This window comes from Esox lucius, chromosome 2 (genome assembly GCF_011004845.1).
Source record: "Esox lucius isolate fEsoLuc1 chromosome 2, fEsoLuc1.pri, whole genome shotgun sequence".
NCBI lineage: Eukaryota > Metazoa > Chordata > Actinopteri > Esociformes > Esocidae > Esox > Esox lucius.
This window is the reverse complement of record NC_047570.1, coordinates 26,858,427-26,882,846: the sequence shown is the minus strand read 5'-3', so window position 1 is coordinate 26,882,846 and position 24,420 is coordinate 26,858,427. Positions and strand designations below refer to the sequence as shown.

The window sequence follows — 24,420 nt, the reverse complement described above, 5'->3', positions numbered from 1 at the left end:
TGTAGATATATAGAGAAGGAAGGATTGAGTGACGGGTGTAAAGGGAAAAAGACATGCGAGAGTTAGAAAAAGGAGACAAAGTAGACAAGGAAGGAGACATGGAGATAGATGAATAGAGCAACAGTAGGTAATGGTACAATGAGAAAAAACGAAAAAGGAAGGTGGAAAGGTGAAGAGGGAAAAAGTGAGAGAGGAAGAGGCGTCTACCCGTGTTGGCAGGTAAATTGTTATTTTGTATATTATAGACTTTCAGTCAGCCATGGAATGTCCAAAGTCAATAGCGTAATTATCCCGCATTCAGGACAACAGAAACATATTAGAGCCTTTTTTCTAAGATAAGGTCAATTTCCCTCTATGTTTTAATTTCCATCTACTAATAAAGCTCTCAAACACACAAACAAGCAGGTATGCACCTGCATGTATACATGACACACACTATTAAGGCACGTAACACTCAGACGCCACCAGGCGCAATGATGAGCGCTGTAAGAATAGAACAGGGATAGTGGATGGGTGGTTGACTGGGGTGATGTTGACAGGGATAGTGGATGGATGGTTGACTGGGGTGATTTTGACAGTGATAGTGGATGGGTGGTTGACTGGGGTGATGTTGACAGGGATAGTGGATTGGTGGTTGACTGGAGTGATGTTGACAGGGATAGTGGATGGGTGGTTGACTGGGGTGATGTTGACAGGGATAGTGGATTGGTGGTTGACTGGAGTGTTGTTGAAAGGGATAGTGGATGGGTGGTCGACTGGGGTGATGTTGACAGGGATAGTGGATGGGTGGTTGACTGGGGTGATGTTGACAGTGATAGTGGATGGGTGGTTGACTAGGGTGATGTTTCAGTGATAGTGGATGGGTGGTTGACTGGGGTGATGTTTCAGGGATAGTGGATGGGTGGTTGACTGGGGTGATGTTGACAGTGATAGTGGATGGGTGGTTGACTGGAGTGATGTTTCAGGGATAGTGGATGGGTGGTTGACTGGGGTGATGTTGACAGTGATAGTGGATGGGTGGTTGACTGGGGTGATGTTGACAGTGATAGTGGATGGGTGGTTGACTGGAGTGATGTTTCAGGGATAGTGGATGGGTGGTTGACTGGGGTGATGTTGACAGGGATAGTGGATTGGTGGTTGACTGGAGTGTTGTTGAAAGGGATAGTGGATGGGTGGTCGACTGGGGTGATGTTGACAGTGATAGTGGATGGGTGGTCGACTGGGGTGATGTTGACAGTGATAGTGGATGGGTGGTTGACTGGGGTGATGTTTCAGGGATAGTGGATGTGTGGTTGACTGGGGTGATGTTGACAGTGATAGTGGATGGGTGGTTGACTGGGGTGATGTTGACAGTGATAGTGGATGGGTGGTTGACTGGAGTGATGTTTCAGGGATAGTGGATGGGTGGTTGACTGGGGTGATGTTGACAGTGATAGTGGATGGGTGGTTGACTGGGGTGATGTTGACAGTGATAGTGGATGGGTGGTTGACTGGGGTGATGTTGACAGTGATAGTGGATGGGTGGTCGACTGGGGTGATGTTGACAGGGATAGTGGATGGGTGGTTGACTGGGGTGATGTTGACAATGATAGTGGATGGGTGGTTGACTAGGGTGATGTTGACAGGGATAGTGGATGGGTGGTTGACTGGGGTGATGTTGACAGTGATAGTGGATGGGTGGTTGACTGGGGTGATGTTGACAGTGATAGTGGATGGGTGGTTGACTGGGGTGATGTTGACAGTGATAGTGGATGGGTGGTTGACTGGGGTGATGTTTCAGTGATAGTGGATGGGTGGTTGACTGGGGTGATGTTGACAGTGATAGTGGATGGGTGGTTGACTGGGGTGATGTTTCAGTGATAGTGGATGTGTGGTTGACTGGGGTGATGTTGACAGGGATAGTGGATGGGTGGTTGACTGGGGTGATGTTTCAGTGATAGTGGATGTGTGGTTGACTGGGGTGATGTTGACAGGGATAGTGGATTGGTGGTTGACTGGGGTGATGTTGACAGTGATAGTGGATGGGTGGTTGACTGGGGTGATGTTTCAGGGATAGTGGATGGGTGGTTGACTGGGGTGATGTTGACAGTGATAGTGGATTGGTGGTTGACTGAAGTGATGTTTCAGGGATAGTGGATGGGTGGTTGACTGGGGTGATGTTGACAGTGATAGTGGATGGGTGGTTGACTGGGGTGATGTTGACAGGAACAGCTGACTGACTCCAAAATGTTCTGAGTTCAAATCGAAGACCAGATAGAGGTTTTTAAGCCTTTCCTAAACCTTAACCCCTTAATCAGTTGAAAAGGAATACATAACCTAACTGTTACCCTAACAATTCCTGCAAACGGTCAATGCTCCTGATCTCATCCATGAATACTAATAGGACACTAAGAGGTCTTGATGCACACACACAGACATATAATACAGAACACCTTGCCTTGTTTCTATAGCAACATGTTTGTAGAAATAATGGTAAACTAATTCTTGATGGCTCCTTAAGCTTCTTTCTCTCTGTCACTCTGACTTACACACACACATACACATTTTTTGCTTTTCTCCTACTGAACAGCCTCTTATTACCTATGATCTTATTAACTATTATCAGTTTATGCCTTCAGCTATCACAGAGCCATTATCCGGACACATATCTATTTGTGTGTGTGTTTATTGGGTTAGGGTCTCTACGTCAGGTGTGTGAGCTCTGCTACGTACTGGTTGATGACGGGGGTGTAGGCAGTACGGTCCTCGTCGATCACAGACACCATGAGAGTGATGAGCTTGGGCCAGAAGTCCAGGTTCTTTATAGACGGGCCCTGCTCCTCTCGAGGGATATCCTGCTTCCGGCCCTGGATGGGGAAAGAATGAGGGAGAAGGGGAGACGAGTGGGAGAGGGAAAAGAGAGAGTACGGGGGGTGAGAGGGGGTTGAGTGTTGAGAGAAGGGGGTGGGGCATGGAGAGGGAAGGAGAGGGAAGAGAGAAGCACAGATGTAGGGAACAGTTTGTCTGGTGAAGATAGGCAGTCCTCAAGTGGACTTTAACAGTGCAGAGAATTTTGCATGGCAAGCTAAGCCTGCAGCTCATGTTTAATTCAAGACATGGCCTGACATCTTAACTAGAGCTAAACAGAAACCAGACACACGCATATACACACACAGATAAAAACTGACATCGACACCTCAGGCCTTCTCTCTACACTTTTTTTTTTCTCAGAGGGAGAGTGAGAAAGAGATAGATTGCGTGAGAGCGTGTGGAGTGTTTGTGTGTGCACGTGAGTGTGTGGCTGCAGAGAAAAGTCACTGAAAATCATCAATAATTGAGGACTTCAGAGCAGCCGCCTTCTAAAACACTTTTTATTCCGAGCAGAATAGAGATGGACCAGAACAGATTTAGCAGCCTATGAACAGTGCTACTGTGAGTTACAGTGTTAAGAACTGCAAAGGGAGAGTTTTGTCTCTCCATAACAGTGCTGGAACTGTTCCATGTTTGAGTTGGTGGGTGATCGTCTAGATGCCAGATAAGGTTAGAATCAGGCTCAGCTGTCTGGACTTCACACTAACGCTTTTCCTCTCTTATCTTAATGAGTTTTTAGATAGATAACCCACTGCTGACAGTAAGTGTGTGTGTGTGTGTAATACGATGAAAAATTATGAGGGGTAATAAGCGCCAAAAACAAGCTTCACTGATACGACTCATAAAGTCACGTAATGTCAATGAGAGTGTTTTTATTGTGTTACATGCATACAGCATGTAAAACGAAAAGCTTTCATTTATTATTTACTGTTAATGCATTTCTAATTATTTAAAATGTATGGATATCAGTAAGATTCAGTAGGAGGGTAACACACACTGTTTCAACCTCCTGTGGGGCAGAGCTAAAATGTCTTTAGCGGGGGCCAGGCTATATTTTCTCCTTCAGGAGCCAAGCTATATTGTCTCCTTCAGGAGCCAAGCTATATTGTCTCCTTCAGGAGCCATGCTATATTGTCTCCTGCAGTTGCCTGGCTACATTGTGTCCTGCAGGGGCCGGGCCAGATTGTCTCCAGATGGGACCATGAATGGAATTAGAGCATCGGCTGAAATGAACCTAGTGCCTCTCCTGTTTCGTTACCAGTTTGAGCAATGACTGAAAAGAAAGTAAATGTAACAAAAGTTTGCATGTTTAGAAGCGTGTTCAGCAGTGTAGCTCATTCAGTAGCGTGGTGATCATGCCTGGTGGGGACAGACAAAAGACACACCACAGTAGCCAGGGTGAGGAGCATGTTACACTCACACGCCCACACACAAAAATGATCCCGCACGCATACACACGTATATCCCACACGGCCGTAGCGAAATGCGCACTGCATACACTGGTCACTTGGTGGAAACCAACTACTGGAACTGCCCTAACAGACAGTAACCATGAATATATTCACACAATATTCGGTTTGTGACCCAAATGAACAGCGAATGACAGTCTGCATTCTCACCCATTTTACATTCATGTTTGAATCATTGAGCTGATGCCGTTATCCGGAGTTACTTAAGTCTTTTTCACACTGGCAGTTTGAAGTGACTTAAATTGGATTTTTACCCTGAACCCGATATCAAATAGATTTTTTCCCCAGCAGTCTGAACAGCCAAAAACCTCATGAATTTGGATATGTCAAGCCACATTTAAAAGGACATTCATAAACTGGATCCAAATAAAATATCTGTCTGTATGACTTGTGTCTGAATGCTCATATCCAATTGTTTGGTCCCAAGTGCTGTCACTCACTATTTTTGTATATTTTGTATTATTTAATAAAACGACTGAGACCAAGATCTCATTTACAGTAATGCCATGTATTACAACAATAAACAAAATACCAATTTAAAACAGATCTGAAAACACATTAAGTATATCAAAAACAATTGTATATAGTGGACTTCAGCTTAAGGTCTTCCTGCAGAAGATCCCAAGACTGGGGGGTGAGCAGGTTTTACCCATCTCGTAATGAGCCCGAGGTACACAATTTGGCCAAAAGTATGTGGACACCCCTACTAATAATTTAATTGTGTTTCTGCCCACAGGAGCATAACATCCAGCAAATAGCCATCAAATCTCCACAGACAAACACTGGCAGTACAGTGGGTCATACTGAGAAGCTCGGTGACATTAAACGTGGCTCTGTCATTGCATGCCACCTTTACCACTAGTCGGTTGGTGAAATTTCTGCCCTACTAGATCTGCCTTGGTTAACTGTAAATGCTATAATACAGCAGCTTTAGAGCATATTTAAAGTTTAAAGTTCCAAAAGGCTACAGTCATTTAAAGGTGAGATTTGGCTAGGAATATTAAGATTTAAGATGTTGCCTATCATGCAAATAAAAGGATGTCATTGGGTTATAGGAAAGAGAAATAGAGAAAAAAAAGACCTGATGTTCTGGAATACCATATGGCCTTCACGTTAACACCGAACAAAGGAATGAAAGGACAGCCCTGAAAAGCATGGGTCTCTGTTTGTTTTTAATGCAGTGCCGGCCGTCTGAGGGCCCGAAGATCATGGACATCCAATATTGGTTCTTGGCCTTGTCCATTGTGTACAGAGATTTCCCCAGATTCTCTGAATCTTTTAGTGATATTATGTAGCGTAGATTATGAGATCCCCAAACTCCTTGCAATTTTACATTGAGAAACGTTATTCTTCAATTGTTGCAATATTTGCCCGCAAAGTCTTTCACGGAGTGGTGAACCCCTCCCCATCTTCTGAAAGACTCATCCCTCTCTGGGATGCTCTTTTTAGTTTAAATGATTTGCACATCCTTGCATTCTGTTTTCTTAACATTTTACACAGCATCCCGACTTTTTTGAAACATGATTGTATAAATCTGATGCATCCAGTGGGAATTGCTAATCTTTTCTCAGTTTATTGATTTTCTCTAATCATTCTTTCTCTTTTTGTTTCTTGAAACCAAACTCACTGTAGGAGGGGGATCCGGTATGCAAAATATCCTGGGTGTGTGTTCTGTATGCTTTTTGGTTTTTGTTTGTGTGAAGGACATTGATGAAGGTTATGTGTTTCCATCTCCCTGCTCATCTATATTCATAATGTCTGCCAACCACCAACAACACGTTGTTAAAGGTGATAAAGCACCATGTGTATTGAACAGCTGATGGTGAGCCTCCCTGCCTCCCTACTTCTCATCTGAGAAGAAGATCTGCGTTCCGCTGTCTGGCCCTTCCTGGGCCTGGGGGGGGGACAGACCAGCTGAGGCCAACATGGACTTTACATTCTCTTAAAACATCTGCTTTTGAACATTTTCTCTATTTTTTTCCTTCAGGAACTCAAGTCAGGCTTTCAGCTTACTCTTAAAAGTTGTAACAGTAGGCTGCACAAGGTGCAATTTCAAAATTGGGTACTTGTAGTGAATGAGCGGTGTTCTTTTTATGTGAGTAATTGCAGAGCTTTCAGAGCCGTTTATAACTTGTCGGAAATGTCCAGGTCAAGTACTGTAGTTAGATCCTGTCAGTTAACCCCTTTTTATTGGCTTATTTTTTGATGGTGTTGCTAGGTTTGGTTTTATGTATCCAATGTATGTTGTTTAAATGTTGGAGTCACACAGACATTGCCTGGCTTTCAATAATATAAGGGAGACCTGAGTAAACGACATTTTTTAACCGCTGCTCTGGATCAAATAGAGTATGAAACACCAGTAGAGACACATATGCAATATATCAATTGGTTTATCTCTAAATGTAAGTTTACATAAAATAAACATGTGTCTCTGGTAGAAGAGATTTCAAATCCATGAGTATAACCTGTGTACAAAAGTTGGCAAATGCATATAGTAGCAGTGTCTTCAAACCCAAGTCTATCCTCTGTCATTATTCAGATCACTGACCTTTGGTTACACGTTCTTGTTTAGAATGGGAAGCAAATGACTAGTTGGGGCCTGCATGTATGACTACTAAACCTGCTAATATTTGATCTTTTGGCCCTTTATCATGTCTATGGCGCTCATCTTTGATGCCCATTTCACTGCTACACAAAGAAGACCTCTTCTGACAGGGTCCTAAAATACCAAACCCTCCTGTCACGCCTGAACAGCCTTGGGTATTGGTGGGGACTTGGAGATCTGGTATTTGAAAGTTGAAGGTCTCAGCCGTGCTCAGAGGCTAACAGTGCGTGACCTTCAGATTCCAGGCCTGTCTATAACTAAGGCAACGAGCAAGGGGCTGTCAGCAGTCATGTGCAGCCAGGAGGTATATAGGTACTTCCTGTGACAGTGTACCAGATTCCTGTGTCTATGGCGGTGGACAGGCACCAGCAGAAAAGCAGAATGAACCATCTAAGTAATATTGTCAAATTAGCGATTTTCTGCTTTTTAAAATGTAATGTGGTTATTGTCATGCTGCAGTAACAAGCAGGCTCTGAAGTGTAATCATCAGTAGATTCTTGATAAAAGCCCTGCATTTGGTTTTGTGGCTGGTCTTGGACCGATGCAGCTAAACTGACACACATTTTTATGTGTGATTTCCTATGTCCATTGATTTGCCTGGACAGGAAGTTTAGATGAGTGGAACTTTTAATGGGGTGACAGATATGTTAGCCGATTGGAAATGTGCACAACACACACAGAGCAATTATAACCACAGACCAAAAACGGATCCATGCGGAACAGTAAACAAAATGAAAAGAGAGGAAGTCAGGACCATGGCCTGTGCACATACAGCTCTTCTCTGTTTGTGCTGTTTCCGCTGTAATACTTACACTCAGTGTCACATGTTTGCCATTGAATTTTGCCAAATCTATTTATATAGTTATAGTATAGCTATAAAGTTATATAGTTATAGTAATAATTCCGAGACCACTGGGCTTAGACAAAAGCACTGTTTGAAATGATATTACTTCATGTTTTCCTCTTAAAACCAAATCCATAAACAACTTTCTATTTCTTTTGTAGGTGTGTTTGAATGATTACATTGGTAAATTCAAGTATTTCAGAAGTCAAATGTCTGTTCCAACCACTCAATTTCATATTCATGGGTATGGGATTACCAAATCACCAGCACAATAGTACTATGCAAATCATAATCTCGTACTGTATTCACATCCCTTCCTCAAGTGGAAATTCCAAATCACTTTGCATATTCATTGCATTGCTTTACTTTGACTAGAGCAACATTATGACGCATTACAAACCCTCATATTATGGTACATTACAAACTGACACATTACAGTACTTTACAATCTGACACATTACGGTACTTTACAAAGTGACACATTATGGTACAGTACAAACTGACACAGTATGGCACACTACAAACTGACACATTATGGTACACAAACTGACCCATTATGGTACACTACAAACTGACACATTATGGTGCACTACAAACTGACACATTATGGTACACTACAAACTGACACATCATGGTACACTACAAACTGACACATTATGGTACATTACCAATTGACACATCATGGTACACTATAAACTGACACATTATGGTACACTACAATCTGACAAGTGATGGTACAACACAAACTGTGACCACTATTATTCTATAGACAAACCAAAATGTTCTAAAAGTAGGGCACTATACAAAGAGTGGGGCACCCTTTTTGATACACACCTACTGTTTCACTCATCTGGATAGTAAAGACAAAGCCAACTGTTCGTTTACACATCTGGACAAACTGACAGACAGTCATCACTGCAGGATACAATTCAAACACATAAATGAGCAAGAAAGCCACACCGGTTTGTGTATGTGTGTGTGTGTAAGTTTATGTTTGTGGGGCTCATAGTTTGTTATGTTTTAATAAACACAAGCAAACTGATAAACATAGGCACGATAATGTCCTCACAGTTCTCAACAATCACTTGAACAGTTAACCCAGAATACAACCATTATCACACACTACACGGCCTGGCATGCACTACAATCAATTGCTCATTGGCCTTACTGTGTGTGTATGTGTGTGTGTGCACATTTATGGTTGCCTAAAGTAACAATAGAGACAGTCAGCACTCTCTTTCTCTGAAACTGACTTCAAATTCCCTTAACTCCTTTATGGGACTGTTTAGGTTATTTCTCCCTCCTCTCCCTGATCTCTCCATGCCCCCCCCCCAAAAAAGTTTTTCATTTAATAGTTCACAACTGCAAAATTGGCTCCAGTCTGATGCGTCTGGTTTGTTTGAACGAGACTGAGCTGTAACTACTGCAATATCCATCACTCCAATGACAAACTGCAAAATCAGGCTGTATCTGTACATTTTATTTTTTAAACATCTACAGTTATACACTCCTTAAGGATACTAGCTTAATGTCTGATTAGTTTTATACAGCAGACATGACAACCAAAGATTCTAACCACACCCTGTATTGTTCCAAAACAATACCAGTTACATAGAAATACATAATGTAAGATAAAGGATGACGACTGCTGTTGTCTCACCTGGTCTAGTAGTTGGTTGTACAGTTCATGGCAGTTGTCAAAGATGTATTTGTATGTGGAGTCCAAGCAGGCTTTCACACAGTCCTTCACCACCATGCTGGCTCTGGGGGGGCTCTGTAGTTCCTGCACCTGCAATACAGAAAAATCAAACACATAGACAATATAGACACTTTTCAGCACCATGGACAGAGTTAAACTTGTCCAGTAATAGCAAAAAGATTTGCCAGTAACTATAAATACACCTCCACATCCATGACTTCAATACTGGATGATATTACATTTTTACGATCTGTGTTTCAAGGAGATTTTGAGATCCAAGTGTCTGTGTGTTAAGGATAGTTCCAAGTGTCTATGTGTTAAGGATAGTTCCAAGTGTCTATGGGTTAAGGATAGTTCCAAGTGTCTATGTGTTCAGGATAGTTCCAAGTGTCTATGTGTTCAGGATAGTTCCAAGTGTCTATGTGTTCAGGATAGTTCCAAGTGTCTATGTGTTAAGGATAGTTCCAAGTGTCTATGTGTTAAGGATAGTTCCAAGTGTCTGTGTGTTAAGGATAGTTCCAAGTGTCTATGTGTTCAGGATAGTTCCAAGTGTCTATGGGTTAAGGATAGTTCCAAGTGTCTGTGTGTTAAGGATAGTTCCAAGTGTCTATGGGTTAAGGATAGTTCCAAGTGTCTATGTGTTCAGGATAGTTCCAAGTGTCTATGTGTTCAGGATAGTTCCAAGTGTCTATGTGTTAAGGATAGTTCCAAGTGTCTATGTGTTCAGGATAGTTCCAAGTGTCTATGTGTTAAGGATAGTTCCAAGTGTCTATGGGTTAAGGATAGTTCCAAGTGTCTATGTGTTAAGGATAGTTCCAAGTGTCTATGTGTTCAGGATAGTTCCAAGTGTCTATGTGTTAAGGATAGTTCCAAGTGTCTATGGGTTAAGGATAGCTACTATGGTCTGTATGTTAAGGAGAGTTCCAATTGTGTGTGGGTTATATTCCATGGTGTCTGTCCATTATGGATAGCTCCTAGTGTCAGTGTGATAAGGATAGCTCCTGGTGTGTGTGTGTGTTAAGGAGAGTTCCTTGTGGCTGTTCGTTAAGTATTGCTCCTAGTATCAGTGGGTTAAGGAGACTGCATGTGTGTGGATGAAAGTGTATGGCGGTTGAAAGCATCTGTAACATCAAGTGTAACACAAAGTGACAGTTCTCATTTCTGCCTTCACGTCATCCCTTCTTCAGCTGCCATCTTAGTTACGCCTGGCTGCAAATTTTTCCATACATCATCCGCTCCCATCACTACACACCAAAACAAAACCTTTCCGGAGTGGGAGTGTGACCGGTGTCGACCAGTGTCTTTGTGTGTGTGTGTGCATGCGTGCGTGTGAGTGTATGTGTGTGTACATAAAGAAGAGTACAAGCCTTTTTATAAACCTATATAAATCAGTGCAGGCTAGGCGCTGGGGGAGGGAATTACCAAGGCATGATTGCTTTGGGAGCAGATAGAGTGTTGAAAATGCTACACACACAGACACAACTCTCTCAAACAATCAGCAGTGTGTAATATCATGCATAACCGCCAAACATGTGCAGCCAGAGACTTCTCGCATATCTGCTGCTGATTCTTGCTTGGATGGGAGGGAATTAATCTACATAAAGAATCAACAGACCAGTCGGTGCTTCTGCGTGGTATGTGTTTGTATGCAGCGGTGGGGGGTTATTGACTTACATTGTAATAGGAGACATTAAACTGAAATATGCCAATGAGTCAATAGTTACGCCTCTACCAGAATAGAACAGGAGAAGCTCACACATACATTCAAGCTCCTTTTAGACTGGTGGCCACTCCAATGGTATTCCCGTCATAGAACATAGTACTACACAGGTAGTCAGTAATGTTTCAGCACAGCTAAACACAAAGAAACACACCTTCATCCTGAAGAAGGTGATGCTGGTGAGAAGATCCACAGTAGACTTCAGGTCCACCAGTCGCTCTGGGTTACTAGCTGGGAAATTATCCTGTAGGAGAAAATAATGAAGAGATGAGTCTTCTTTCTCCGCTGCTCCATGTTTTTTTTCCCCCTCTATCTCCATACTTTAAATGAGTAACAACCCTTTAGTCTAAAAACAATCCAAAAGTGCCACAGTATGTGTTAAGAAACATAAAAGCAAGGGACATAGACAAGAGTAGACAGTTATACAAGCAATTATCGAATAAAAAGAGCTAGCACTAACAGATTCAGGGAGAGTAATTAAAGCCAGTTTATGTCAGTCTATAGCTGCCACTGGAAACAAGGAGTGTTACAAATAGCTCGGGAATGGCCCAACATGTGGCTGAGATGCTGAAGAGATCCCACTCAGTCTCATCATTCATTCACACATTCATTTTGAGGATTGGACAGGTCTAGCTGTCATAACATGATGAGTTAGATGTCTGGTCATTTAGATTTAGTTTGACTGTGGCCCTTTGTAATGGAAACCTCCCATTCAGGGTCATAGAGCCATCAGGCTGCTCAGTGCAGCATGACGGGAGAGCATACAAGACACACACACACACACACACCCTGACAGGCTGGGGAAGGGTCCCTGGTGTACACTATATGAATGCACCCCTGCCCTCACAATTCTCTTTACTGATTGTCACACAGACATACACACCCACACCAATCACACTCAGCTAAGCCTATCCATGAAACCAATAACTGTTCAACAGAGTCTAAAACTGGTGTACTATCGGCTAATTGGAAGCTGCTCTGATTTTTGCCTGCATGAGGCTAAAGAGGTTTTGCTGTACTGACAGTGATGTTTTAGGCTGGTAAAGAAATGTCAGTGAAATGTAAAAGTCTACATGAATTCTAGGTTAAGAGGTGGCAAACTCTTCCCACGAAGGGCCAATCTCTCTGTTGGCTCCTCCAAATCCACTGTCTGAAAAATGTGACCTCACCTGTCTCAGACATATCACCACCAATCAAAATGAGGTTCAGGTATGCAACAAGTTGCTGGGAGAGAAATTCATTGCTCTGTTTCTCTCAATTTTATCTTCTAAACCAATGATTTCTTTCTACCCCATACAAACAATATACAGTATTGACCTCTATATCTAGCCTAAGTAGACCTCCTATGTTGAATTCATGGAATAGTATCAAAATTGTATTAGTTGTGTACCAGTCATTACCATGAGTCTGTCCTCCCATTGATAGTGACACCAGCCACTACTGCCTGAAACAACACTTTGTATCCCTGAGCACCTGCTTTGAATCTGACAGCAGAACCAACAGTGGTACATCACAGGGGACAAATCAGCTGTTACATGTGTCGCTGCATATTCTGACTCCCTTGACAAAGAAATTTAAAGACAGGTGGGAGAAAAGCCAGGGCAGCAGAATGCAAAGCGACAGCCCTCCTCCACCTCTCTGGCTCTTTCTCCATCCCTCGGTTTAAGAAAAAAGCAAACTCAATCTGCTTCAGAATATCATTACAGAGAAATCCATACACAGAGCAAGAGGAGAGCGGAGAGACCGACTGGCTTGATCTGAATCCCATTACTGTAGGACATGGTTTGTGTCGGTGTGTGTCTGTGTGAACTGATGCGGGACCAGGATCGGAGCAGCATCATTCAGAAACAGTGTGACATTTCCTGACTGCTTTCAGTCAATGTGTGAATGACATGACACCAGAAGGGCTAAGAACTATGAAAACCCTGTTCTTCTCACTCTATTTTTCTCACCCTCCCTCTCTTCAACACGCACCATCTACAGGTCAGTAAGAGCACATGGCTGTTAGTTGTGTATGAATTGGACACACGCAAACACACAGGCAACCATCACAAGAAAGATACAAGTTAATGGTTTTACATTCCTGAGTTGTGCAAAATCTGACGAATAAGAGGCTCCTCAGAGCAAGTTTGCCGATAGTTGTAGAAATATGTTGCTGCAAACGAGTGGAATAAAAAAAAATCTTATCAGACTTATCAGACAAATATCAGTTATTTGTCTGTTATTTTGTTTCCGCTGTATCACTTTTATTAGGTGCACTTTCCAAAGGCTCCAGACTGCATTCTAGGTAAAGTGAAACTCTAGATGTTTTTATAGTTTTACAATTAATATTTGATTCCATTAGGCTCTACAGCCAATACAATGAAAGCTATCAACACGAAACCAATGCTCAAGTGTCAAAACTGCCCTGACTCGGGTTGCTTGAGAAGAGTTTATTGATATCATTTATAGATTTATAGAACATGAAATTAACTCCCAATGCATTTCAATTGAGAAAATATAAGTATCATAGACTTGAATGGGGACCAAACCAAAAATGTGCCATCCATCTTCTGCAACACCATTCACCTCCAAACCAGTGGTGATATGTTCAGACTGAACTTGAGTTCTGTCTCATTGGATTTTGGATCCCTGCTTAGACTGCTGCCCCCGCGACCCGGCCCCGGATAAGCGGAAGAAGATGGTATGGTATGGTATGGATTTTGGATGCTATGTTCACTTTTGTAATTATAAGCGTTTACATTTTTTAAATGAGAGCTACAGAGATATAGTGGTTTATATTCAAAATGGTCATGGTAAATCAAGCTATAATACAAACTGTAAAGTTTTTATAATTTAAATTATATGAAACAATATATGAAATAAAGCATAGTTTGCATAGTGTTAATTAACCCTAAAAAGCAAGAGAGACCAAACTAACTTTGTGTAATTTCTTTAGGCTATACCAATTTAAAATTACTCAACGTGCATCATCTATGACTATGATAATTAACGTAATTTGCATAGTTTTCATTAATTAACCCCCTAATACTCCAGATCTCTTGAAATGTTTAAGCTACAGAGTCGAAGCCAAGTTTTTTTGTTTTTTTTAGACTATTCCAAATTAAAGCTGTTGAAGGTCTATTGACTGGACGTATGTGCTGTGTTACGTTTCCCAGCCTTGTTAAGCTGGAGGTATGTGCTGTGTTACATTTCCCAGCCTTGTTAAGCTGGAGGTATGTGCTGTGTTACGTTTGCTATCCTTATAAAGCTGGAGGTATGTGCTGTGTTACGTTTCCTATCCTTGTAAAGCTGGAGGTATGTGCTGTTTTACGTTTCCCAGCCTTGATAAGCTGGAGGTATGTGCTGTGTTACGTTTCCTATCCTTGTAAAGCTGGAGGTATGTGCTGTGTTACGTTTCCCAGCCTTGATAAGCTGGAGGTGTGTGCTGTGTTACGTTTCCTATCCTTGTAAATCTGGAGGTATGTGCTGTGTTACGTTTCCCAGCCTTGATAAGCTGGAGGTGTGTGCTGTGTTACGTTTCTTATCCTTGTAAAGCTGGAGGTATGTGCTGTGTTACGTTTCCCAGCCTTGATAAGCTGGAGGTATGTGCTGTGTTACGTTTCCCAGCCTTGATAAGCTGGAGGTATGTGCTGTGTTACGTTTCCCAGCCTTGTAAAGCTGGAGGTATGTGCTGTGTTACTTTTCCCAGCCTTGTTTAGCTAGAGGTATGTGCTGTGTTACGTTTCCCAGCCTTGTTAAGCTGGAGGTATGTGCTGTGTTACATTTCCTATCCTTGTAAAGCTGGAGGTATGTGCTGTGTTACGTTTCCCAGCCTTGATAAGCTGGAGGTGTGTGCTGTGTTACGTTTCCCAGCCTTGATATGCTGGAGGTATGTGCTGTGTTACGTTTCCTATCCTTGGAAAGTTGGAGGTATGTGCTGTGTTACGTTTCCCAGCCTTGTTAAGCTGGAGGTATGTGCTGTGTTATGTTTCCTATCCTTGTAAAGCTGGAGGTATGTGCTGTGTTACGTTTCCCAGCCTTGAAAAGCTGGAGGTGTGTGCTGTGTTACGTTTCCCAGCCTTGATATGCTGGAGGTATGTGCTGTGTTACGTTTCCTATCCTTGGAAAGCTGGAGGTATGTGCTGTGTTACGTTTCCCAGCCTTGTTAAGCTGGAGGTATGTGCTGTGTTACGTTTCCTATCCTTGTAAAGCTGGAGGTATGTACTGTGTTATGTTTCCCTGCCTTTTTTCCCTGCCTTTATGCATTTTTTGACTCCTTTTGACAACACTTCAACACACATGCACAGTACATACCCGGTACTTGGACAGGTCGATCCTCAGAGAGTTGTGCAGCTGATCTAGAAGTTTGACAAATTTCTCCCTCTGTGACAAAAAACAGACAGATTAGTAAGGCTATTATATTCTTTGTTGAACTTTGGATATTTATTTAAAGAAACAACCTTTCTGTTGGTAATTGAAAGTGTGTAATATTATAATATATTGTGTAGATAAGGGAACATAAAACCCAAACGTAATGTATTTTTAACCACTGACAATATAACATCAAAAAGTTACCAGTACATATCAATATTCATTATCAAGCGAATGTGCGTGTGAGACAGTGTGTGTCCTGACCCCGAAGTTGGATGCAGCAAAGCGGTCGGAGGCAGAGATGTTGGTGGAGACAGTGGTGGTGTGGGCAAAGTAGGCGTTGATGTTGGCTAGCAGGTTACTCATCACTGCAGGGACCCCAGGGCACATGTACTTGGAGGACAGACAGGAGAAATGCCTGGGGAGGGTGGGGTTGGGGATGTGGGGAAAGGGAAGGGGTGTAGAAAGCGATTGAGAGAGTACTTATTAGAAGACCGTATCCACCAGAACGACTTGGTGAGATGTGCCTCAGAGGACAATTCTGTACTAGCATCTCTCTCACACCTGCTATGGAGTTGTTCCAACAAGGCAAAGCAATAATCATGAATTGGGGCATCACGAAATCGGGAGGGGAGAAAGAACTAAACTAATTGTAGAACAATGCCACTAATTATTCTCTGCGGTATCATTAAATGACCAACTTTTCTTTCTTCAAGAGTAGACAAAATGAAAAATAAGGTAAGAGAGGAAGAAAGAGAGACAGAGAGAGAGACACACAGAGAAAGCAGCAGAGAGACAGGCAGAGACAGACAAAGAGAGAGAGAGAGACAGAGAAAGCAGCAGAGAGACAGGCAGAGACAGAGACAGAGAGAGACACAGAGAAAGCAGCAGAGAGACAGGCAGAGACAGACAGAGAAAGAGAGAGAGAGACAGAGAGGGAGAGAAAGAGAGCGACCGAGAGAGATAGAGTGAGATATTGAGAAATAGAGAGAACAGAGGCAGACTTGGTCCTCATTCACCAGATAGTTCTAATGTCATGTGATTCCCAGCGGAGTGGAATCGGCTAGAAGGTCAATACCAGGGAAGATTAGAAAGCTCTGAATGGAACAGTAATGTTCCCTCATTCAAGCAACCAACACACACACCCATACATGCATGCGTGCCCACACACACATTTGCATTTCTATGTACTTTGGGGACACTTGTAACAAAGCAACTTTTCCTCTTCCCTACCCCATGTTCAATTGATCATAGGAGCTGCTCCAAAAACCAGCAATGGGAGACGGCAGAGCTGCTCCAAATACCAGCAATGGGAGACGGCAGAGCTGCTCCAAATACAAGCAATTGGAGACGGCAGAGCTGCTCCAAATACCAGCAATAGGAGACGGCAGAGCTGCACCAAATACCAGCAATAGGAGACGGCAGAGCTGCTCCAAATACCAGCAATGGGAGACGGCAGAGCTGCACCAAATACCAGCAATAGGAGACGGCAGAGCTGCTCCAAATACCAGCAATTGGAGACGGCAGAGCTGCTCCAAATACCAGCAATAGGAGACGGCAGAGCTGCTCCATATACCAACAACGGGCGACAGCAGAGCTACCCCAAATACCAGCAACAGGAGACAGCAGAGCTACCCCAAATACCAGCAACAGGAGACAGCAGAGTTACCCCAAATACCAGCAACAGGAGGCAACGGAGATACCCCAAATACCAGCAACAGGAGACAGCAGACTAGACTGAGGCTACACATCCGCACTCAGACAAGGTGCCACCATACTGTGTCTCAGAGAAATGCAGAAGCAGCATGAACCTACACTCTTTCGGATCAAATACCATTATTGCCAAACACATACCAATACACTCAGAGACATAAGCCCAATGAACCTGCACCACAACACTACATTGGGTCTGGGATATCTGAAAAACACTGGATGCAGCTAATAACACGCATACAGCTATTAAACGCTGGAACCCCAGATTCAACTAATCAAAATCCTACAGCAAAAGCAATTTGGCTCTACTAAGGAGCAAGTATATGTTAGTCTTTTATCATTCTATTGATATTTAGTATGGCATCTTGCTAGTTAGGCCTTTAAGTGTTGTCTATCTGCCCACTACCCATGTTACTGACTTAGGATAAGTTGCTGCTATATGACCGTTAACAAACTATGTTTAAAGTGCGGGGTCATTTTCCATAGTTTTGGTAATCAGTGCCAGGTTTGCAGGAGGAGTGGTTTCACCTCGGCCAGGCTGTCATCAATTAGTTTGAGTGCTAAAGTCTTCCCAGATTTTTCAAGGGCATTTGTGAGCGGACATTTTGTCAAGCAACAATAGCTAGTGTGTTTTCTTTTCCTGTTCACTCCTTTCTTTATAGTTATTATGTTTCTCAGCCTGTGGCTGCTACCTTTCTAATCTTGTGTGCCCTGCCCTCACAATGTGAAATTCCTTGTCTCCGAAAGCATTTGTCAATTTACTGTTATACGCTGCCCTTCAGGTCTTTGAGTTTGTGGTTGTTGGGTTTTTTGGTGGTGGTGGGACTGGGCTACACATTATATATATTTTTTACATATTTTATATTTTTTTTTCTCATCCCGCTCACTCTGCTGTCTATGTCTACTTTTGAATTTCATCCGGTCAATCCCACTTTATGGAAGCCCGGAAGTCAAAGGAAAATAATTGTTTTTCTTTTCCATGGGTGTATGTTTATCTACTTTGACTGACTGAGCGCTGTATCTCGTTTGAACAACTAAACATTTTGTTCAAACCATTTCTGTACTTGTCCATTCAAATCGAATCTTGCTGTCATCTACAACGTGCCAGGTGGCCTCGGAGACTTTTGATAAGCTAATTGCCTGAAGATGTCTCAGGACTCAGAATACTGGCTGACTTGATCTTCCCGTGGGCTGCCTTTCTATGAATTTATTTCCACTCCATTCCTCTTTTGACCTCACTCTTTCCAAGTTTCTTCCCACTCAACGGGCAGGGAAACGTTTGTGCCAATCTTTTCTAGGTGCTTTCTGTAATCTAACTGCAACCCACCCTTTAGGTCGATAATCAGTAGTTGGTCTCCTTTTCTCCTTACTCCTCACTCTACCCTCTCATCCGCTACAGATGATCATGCGCTGTTGCACAACCTACCCTATTCGGGCTGGGCATGTCAGGATCTGCACACTGCACACTCCTACCTGGGAGGCCACTCCTACCAGGTGACACGGCGAGAATCTGTGTTTGCTCCAATGTTGTCTCCCTCCCAAAGTGCCCCGGATCTTGTTATGGAACTGGACAACTCTGCAAGCATCTTGGCAGTAACACACTCCTGTGGGTTCACCTCCTGTCTCAGAACTATCACAACTTCCATTCAGCCCAGTAAAAAGTATTTCTGTCCTGGCAAACAATGGTGGAAGCAGCTTCCCCTATAAGCTAGGACAGCAAATTCTCTACTGATTTTTCACAAAACTTCTGGACATTTTTTAAAGAGTATCTGAAATAGCTCCATGGCTAAACTCACAACAAACCCCCGCCCCCTTCCTCCGCCATCGCCTTTTGTGAACTGACATGTGCCTTTTCTTATTATTTGGGTTTTTCTCTCTTCCTTCTATCACTGACTTTGATTATTGCTACATCATTGTATAAGATGTACTGCAATAGAAAATGTAATGGAAATTAATTAGCAGAATAAAATGTTTTAGAGATGAGCTGGAGCAAAATCCTCCAGAAGGACAGTATCCTAAAAGGCTATATAGTTTAAATAGTCCATTTTAGAAGGTCTATTTAGTTCACAAGGTCAATATGGTTTAAAAGGTCAATATCTTTTACAAGGCATGTCAGGTGATCCAATGTAAAAGGCTTTCAGGGTCGATTCTACTTCCTCCTCCATCGTTTGCTCTCTTTGTCTCCCTCTTTCTTTAGCTCCCCCTCTCTCTTTCTCTCCCTCTTTCTTTTTCTTTACCATTCTCTCTCTTCTAGTTCTCTCTACCTGAGCTGAATCCATTAAACTGAAGTGAAGTAGGTCATAGGGATAGTGTAGAGAGGTTATGGACTGATGAGAAGAAGGCAAGTGTTGTCCACTGCAGTAAGGAATGGATTGTTAGGGAGTGTCCCAAATTCCACTTTATTCCCTTTTTAGTGTCCTACATTTGACTCGGTCCCATAGCACAATATAATGCATGGGTAGGTAACAAAATGTAGCTGTGGGACCAATTTTGTACTGTAGATTCACCATAACTAAGCACAAAAATACAGTGATTAAGATAAAATCACATAACGTCTATGTTTATTCACAGAAATACTAGCAGTAACTTTACAGTAATTTAATGGTAAATGACTGGTGATTTAGTTTTTTTGTTAACTGACAGAATTAACTCCTATGCATATAAGAATTCTTGTGATAATAATAATTTGGTGAACCAAAACAACACTAGCCTGGTTCAGGTTGGATGCAATTTGAAACTCTTCCTTAATATAAGTTCTTATATGATAGTTTTACGTGAGGTGCATATTATTTTAAAGGTTTAAAAAAATGACCAGCCCATTTATCTGGAAGGACAGCTTTGTGCATTATTGATTAAAATAGACTTTCAGAACACAGCAGGAGAGACAACGCTCAAGAGAGATAGAGGGGGGAGTGGTAGACAGGGAGAAATGGAGAATACAAGGGAGATACATACACACACACACACACAACCATAAATAAACACACACACACACACATTATTATGTTGGGGAGCATAATTAATTACTGTCCTCTCAGCCTCCAGATTACCCACAGTCACTTGGGGATGGTAAGCGAGGAGAGTGAATACTCTGGGAACCATGATGACTTCCTGTAAATTCCCACGGTGGCTTTAGAGCTGGCAGTGCACACACACATATATACAGACACACACACACACACACACCCACACGCCACACACACAGAAAGACAGCTGTTGAGAAATGCCTTTTCTTTAGTAGCCACTTGGTCATCCTTGTAATGTCATGGTTCACCAGAAATAGATGTACTTTATAATAGATACCTTTTATAGGATAGCAGGGTTCTACCAGGCACTCCCTAACTTAATGATCAAGGACTGTTGACAGAACAATTCAACCTATCAGATTGTTCTGGATGAACAGTCTGATTGACACCACCTGTACTCCAGGCTGTGAACTCTAGAAGGATTATCAAAGGTGTCTGTTCTGACAAGGGCAGACTGTTCTGATGTGAAATATCTATATGCATTTTGTTACTATCTATTAAATGTCCCTATAAATATTAAAGTTGTTCCATCCTATTTTTCATCCAGCATTTCTAAGCTACAGATTATAATTAATATTTTTTGCACCTCACAGCAAATTCTCTCTTTCATTCTTTCCCTTACTCTCTCTTCCCACATTTTGAACCATATAAGTAGTAGCAACAAATTACTACATTCCTATGCTTTGAGCACAGAGAGAGGCTTTCTTCATTACATCAGCAGAGCATTAAGCATTCAGAGAAACCAGAGAAAGGAGAGGCAGAATAAGTGAATGAGAGAGCATCCTTACGTCATAGCCTGGTAGATAGACTCTACTCCGTATCTCATGGCAAACTCGTCCACTATCTCCTGAGACACATCGTCAAAATAGACCTTCCATGCCTCATCTCCTCTCACCTCGGGGATCTTGACCGTTCCACCGTTCTTTACCTCTGTCAGGTAGTGGAACAGGTTCTAAAGGAAGAGATAAAAACAGCATGAGAGGACGGAGAGAAGAAGAAGCATGGCTCTTGGAATGCTAGTGTGGTGGGTGGCTATTCCTGCAGGGGACTAAAACATGAACACATGAAACCGAAAATCACTACGGTTGCTCTGGAAAAGTAAGTCTGTTTATGACTAAAATAGAGCAGAAAGGAGATTGTGGAATTGGTTCAATAGAAGTTTTTTTTTATTTTTTATTCACAGATGAGTATTAGCATCTCATGTGAAAATTCTAATAATTGGAAGTCATAGGTGAGTATAAGATTATAATCTCATGTAAACATCCTTATCCACAGAACCAATAGTTAATTATAAAGTTCTTATCACATTTAAACATTCAAATTCATTGAGCCCATCTTACCTCATGTAAACATGTATACTGGCCATGGGGCGGTGCTACTTTCTCCTCTCCTTTCATTTCAACATTGAGCTTCAATCTGATGGCTCCCGACACCATCGACTTATCAGTTCTTTTATCTAGATCCGAAAAGGCAGGAGAATCAGTCATATTATCCAGAACATAAAACCACTTCCATCTAAAACGTTAACTAGCCTTTTGTAGGACATAGAACCAATGTGATCTAGAAGATGGGAGGGCAAAGATGTTGTCTAATACTGCGATAACCAGTAGTGATGATGATACTAATACATCCAGTGATGAAGTGCACACTGGATACATTATCAACCAGGTCATAATATTAATGGTCTGATTATCAACCAGGTCATAATATTAATGGTCTGATTATCAACCAGGTCATAATATTAATGGTCTAATTATCAACCAGGTCATACTATTAATGGTCTGATTATCAACCAGGTCATAATATTAATGGTCTGATTATCAACCAGGTCATAATATTAATGGTCTAATTATCAACCAGGTCATAATATTAATGGTCTAATTATCAACCAGGTCATAATATTAATGGTCTTATTATCAAACAGGTCATAATATTGATGGTCTAACTAGAACTTAGGAAATTCTAGAACCATTTTTATGTAGAACATACAACCATTCTGATGTAGAATTTTGGTGGGTGCTTATATTTGTAGAAATTTGGTGGGTGCTTATACACTCTTAAACGTGTTGTCTATGCACGTGCACAATGGGAATGAATGTTTTGCATATTTAGACTGGGGTGATGGTCAAGGTCAACTATTATTATCATCAGCCATTAACAGATTTATTTTGATTGCAGGGATTTAAATAAGCAACCTTATAGTTACTGGTGCTCCATCCTAACTGCACGCTTACAGCAGCTCCTTATCTAGAAAACGGAAATGGCATGGTCCCATACCCAGGTTGTACCAAACGTCCATCTCCCCGCTGAGCATGCGGACCTCAATGATGGTCTGACCCAGGAAATCGTCAGACTCTCGTTTGAAGTGTTGCTTCACACGGGACTTGATGTCATCGTCCTCGTCCCACACACGCACCTTGATCCGGTCCGTAGCGTTGTGACACTCGCTGTACAGCGGAGATACGACAGTAGGTGAGTTAGTTGAGTTTCTCAGCGGGGTTCTAAAGTGACCCCCCCCCCCCCCACACACACACACACACACCACTTCCCCCCCTCCTCCCATTCACCCCTTTTCAAATTTTGCTGAAGCTACCTAGAGCCACTCAGCGGTTTTGTCTACAGACACCAGCTCTGACCTAACATGATATGACCTCACTAAACCCTGGAGTGCAAACAGACCTGGAGACTCAGTGTAGCCACGTCACTGGCATGTGTCATGTGTTGTGGCTACAGTTGGCATAGCGTAGCTGGGTGTTAGGTTTGGGTTGTCACTGGGGCTGGGAGGGCTGGTGAGTGGGCTACAGTTGTCCCACCTTACGGCAAGGGGTCCTGCTCTAGATGTTTGTGTGGAACGGAGCAGACGGTAGGGGGCTGGAGAAGAGATGGTGAGGAGGGGGGTGGGGATGGGGAATAAGAGATGGGGAAGAGGAGATGGGTGGAGGAGAGGTGAGCATAGGGAAGCAGAGGAGAGGAGGGAGAGAAGAGAGAGGGGAGGAGAACTGGAATTGTCTGTCAACTGGAATTGCCATCATTCCTGCCCCCACTGGCTCTCTTCAGGAAACCCTGCTGTCTGTCTCTAGTGTTCCCCATCCAGGGTCTGTCTGTCTGTCTCTAGTGTTCCCCACCTAGGGTATGTCTGTCTGTCTCTAGTGTTCCTCCCCCAGGGTCTGTCTGTCTGTCTCTAGTGTTCCTCCCCCAGGGTCTGTCTGTCTGTCTCTAGTGTTCCTCCCCCAGGGTCTGTCTGTCTGTCTCTAGTGTTCCTCCCCCAGGGTCTGTCTGTCTGTCTCTAGTGTTCCCCACCCAGGTTTTGTCTGTCTGTCTCTAGTGTTCCTCACCCAGGGTCTGTCTGTCTGTCTGTCTCTAGTGTTCCCCACCCAGGGTGTGTCTGTCTGTCTCTAGTGTTCCTCACCCAGGGTGTGTCTGTCTGTCTGTCTCTAGTGTTCCCCACCCAGGGTTTGTCTGTCTGTCTCTAGTGTTCCTCACCCAGGGTGTGTCTGTCTGTCTCTAGTGTTCCTCACCCAGGGTCTGTCTGTCTGTCTCTAGTGTTCCTCCCCCAGGGTCTGTCTGTCTGTCTCTAGTGTTCCTCACCCAGGGTCTGTCTGTCTGTCTCTAGTGTTCCTCCCCCAGGGTCTGTCTGTCTGTCTCTAGTGTTCCCCACCCAGGGTGTGTCTGTCTGTCTCTAGTGTTCCTCACCCAGGGTGTGTCTGTCTGTCTGTCTCTAGTGTTCCCCACCCAGGGTTTGTCTGTCTGTCTCTAGTGTTCCTCACCCAGGGTGTGTCTGTCTGTCTGTCTCTAGTGTTCCCCCCCAGGGTGAATGTGTCTGTCGTTGTGTGTGCATGTGTGTTTGTGTGTGCATGTGTGTTTGTGCATGCATGAGGCATCTACAGACGGATGTCCCTGCCAGGCATAGAGTTCAGTTCCCAAGACCCTGTCACATGGAATGGAGATAACATCTCTCTCTCTCTGGGACTTTCTCTCTGAGAGTCTCTCTGTATCTCTCTCTCTCTGTTTCTCTATGTATTTATCTGCATCTCTCTCTCCGTATCTTGATACCTCTCTGCGCCTCTCTCTCTCTCTGTATCTCTCTCTCTCTGTATCTCTCATTCTTTCTTTCTGTTACAGATTTTTAGCAAGAGGCAAA

The 24,420-nt window shown here is 42.9% G+C and overlaps 1 protein-coding gene across 5 annotated transcripts in view; it reads right to left on the bottom strand.

Moving 5' to 3' along the window:
* The window catches only part of LOC105022641 (protein unc-13 homolog C), a 151,006-nt gene that overhangs the window by 43,581 nt on the left and 83,005 nt on the right, over nt 1–24,420 (bottom strand). For all 5 annotated transcript variants that reach the window (XM_034296733.1, XM_010891248.4, XM_013137480.4 and 2 more), the window contains 8 exons: nt 22,557–22,726; nt 21,620–21,735; nt 21,068–21,231; nt 15,805–15,958; nt 15,484–15,552; nt 11,342–11,431; nt 9,429–9,557; nt 2,713–2,846 (listed from right to left, as the gene is read on the bottom strand). In XM_034296733.1, coding sequence (XP_034152624.1) covers nt 2,713–2,846; nt 9,429–9,557; nt 11,342–11,431; nt 15,484–15,552; nt 15,805–15,958; nt 21,068–21,231; nt 21,620–21,735; nt 22,557–22,726 — 1,026 coding nt within the window. The remainder of the gene's footprint in view (nt 1–2,712; nt 2,847–9,428; nt 9,558–11,341; nt 11,432–15,483; nt 15,553–15,804; nt 15,959–21,067; nt 21,232–21,619; nt 21,736–22,556; nt 22,727–24,420) is intronic.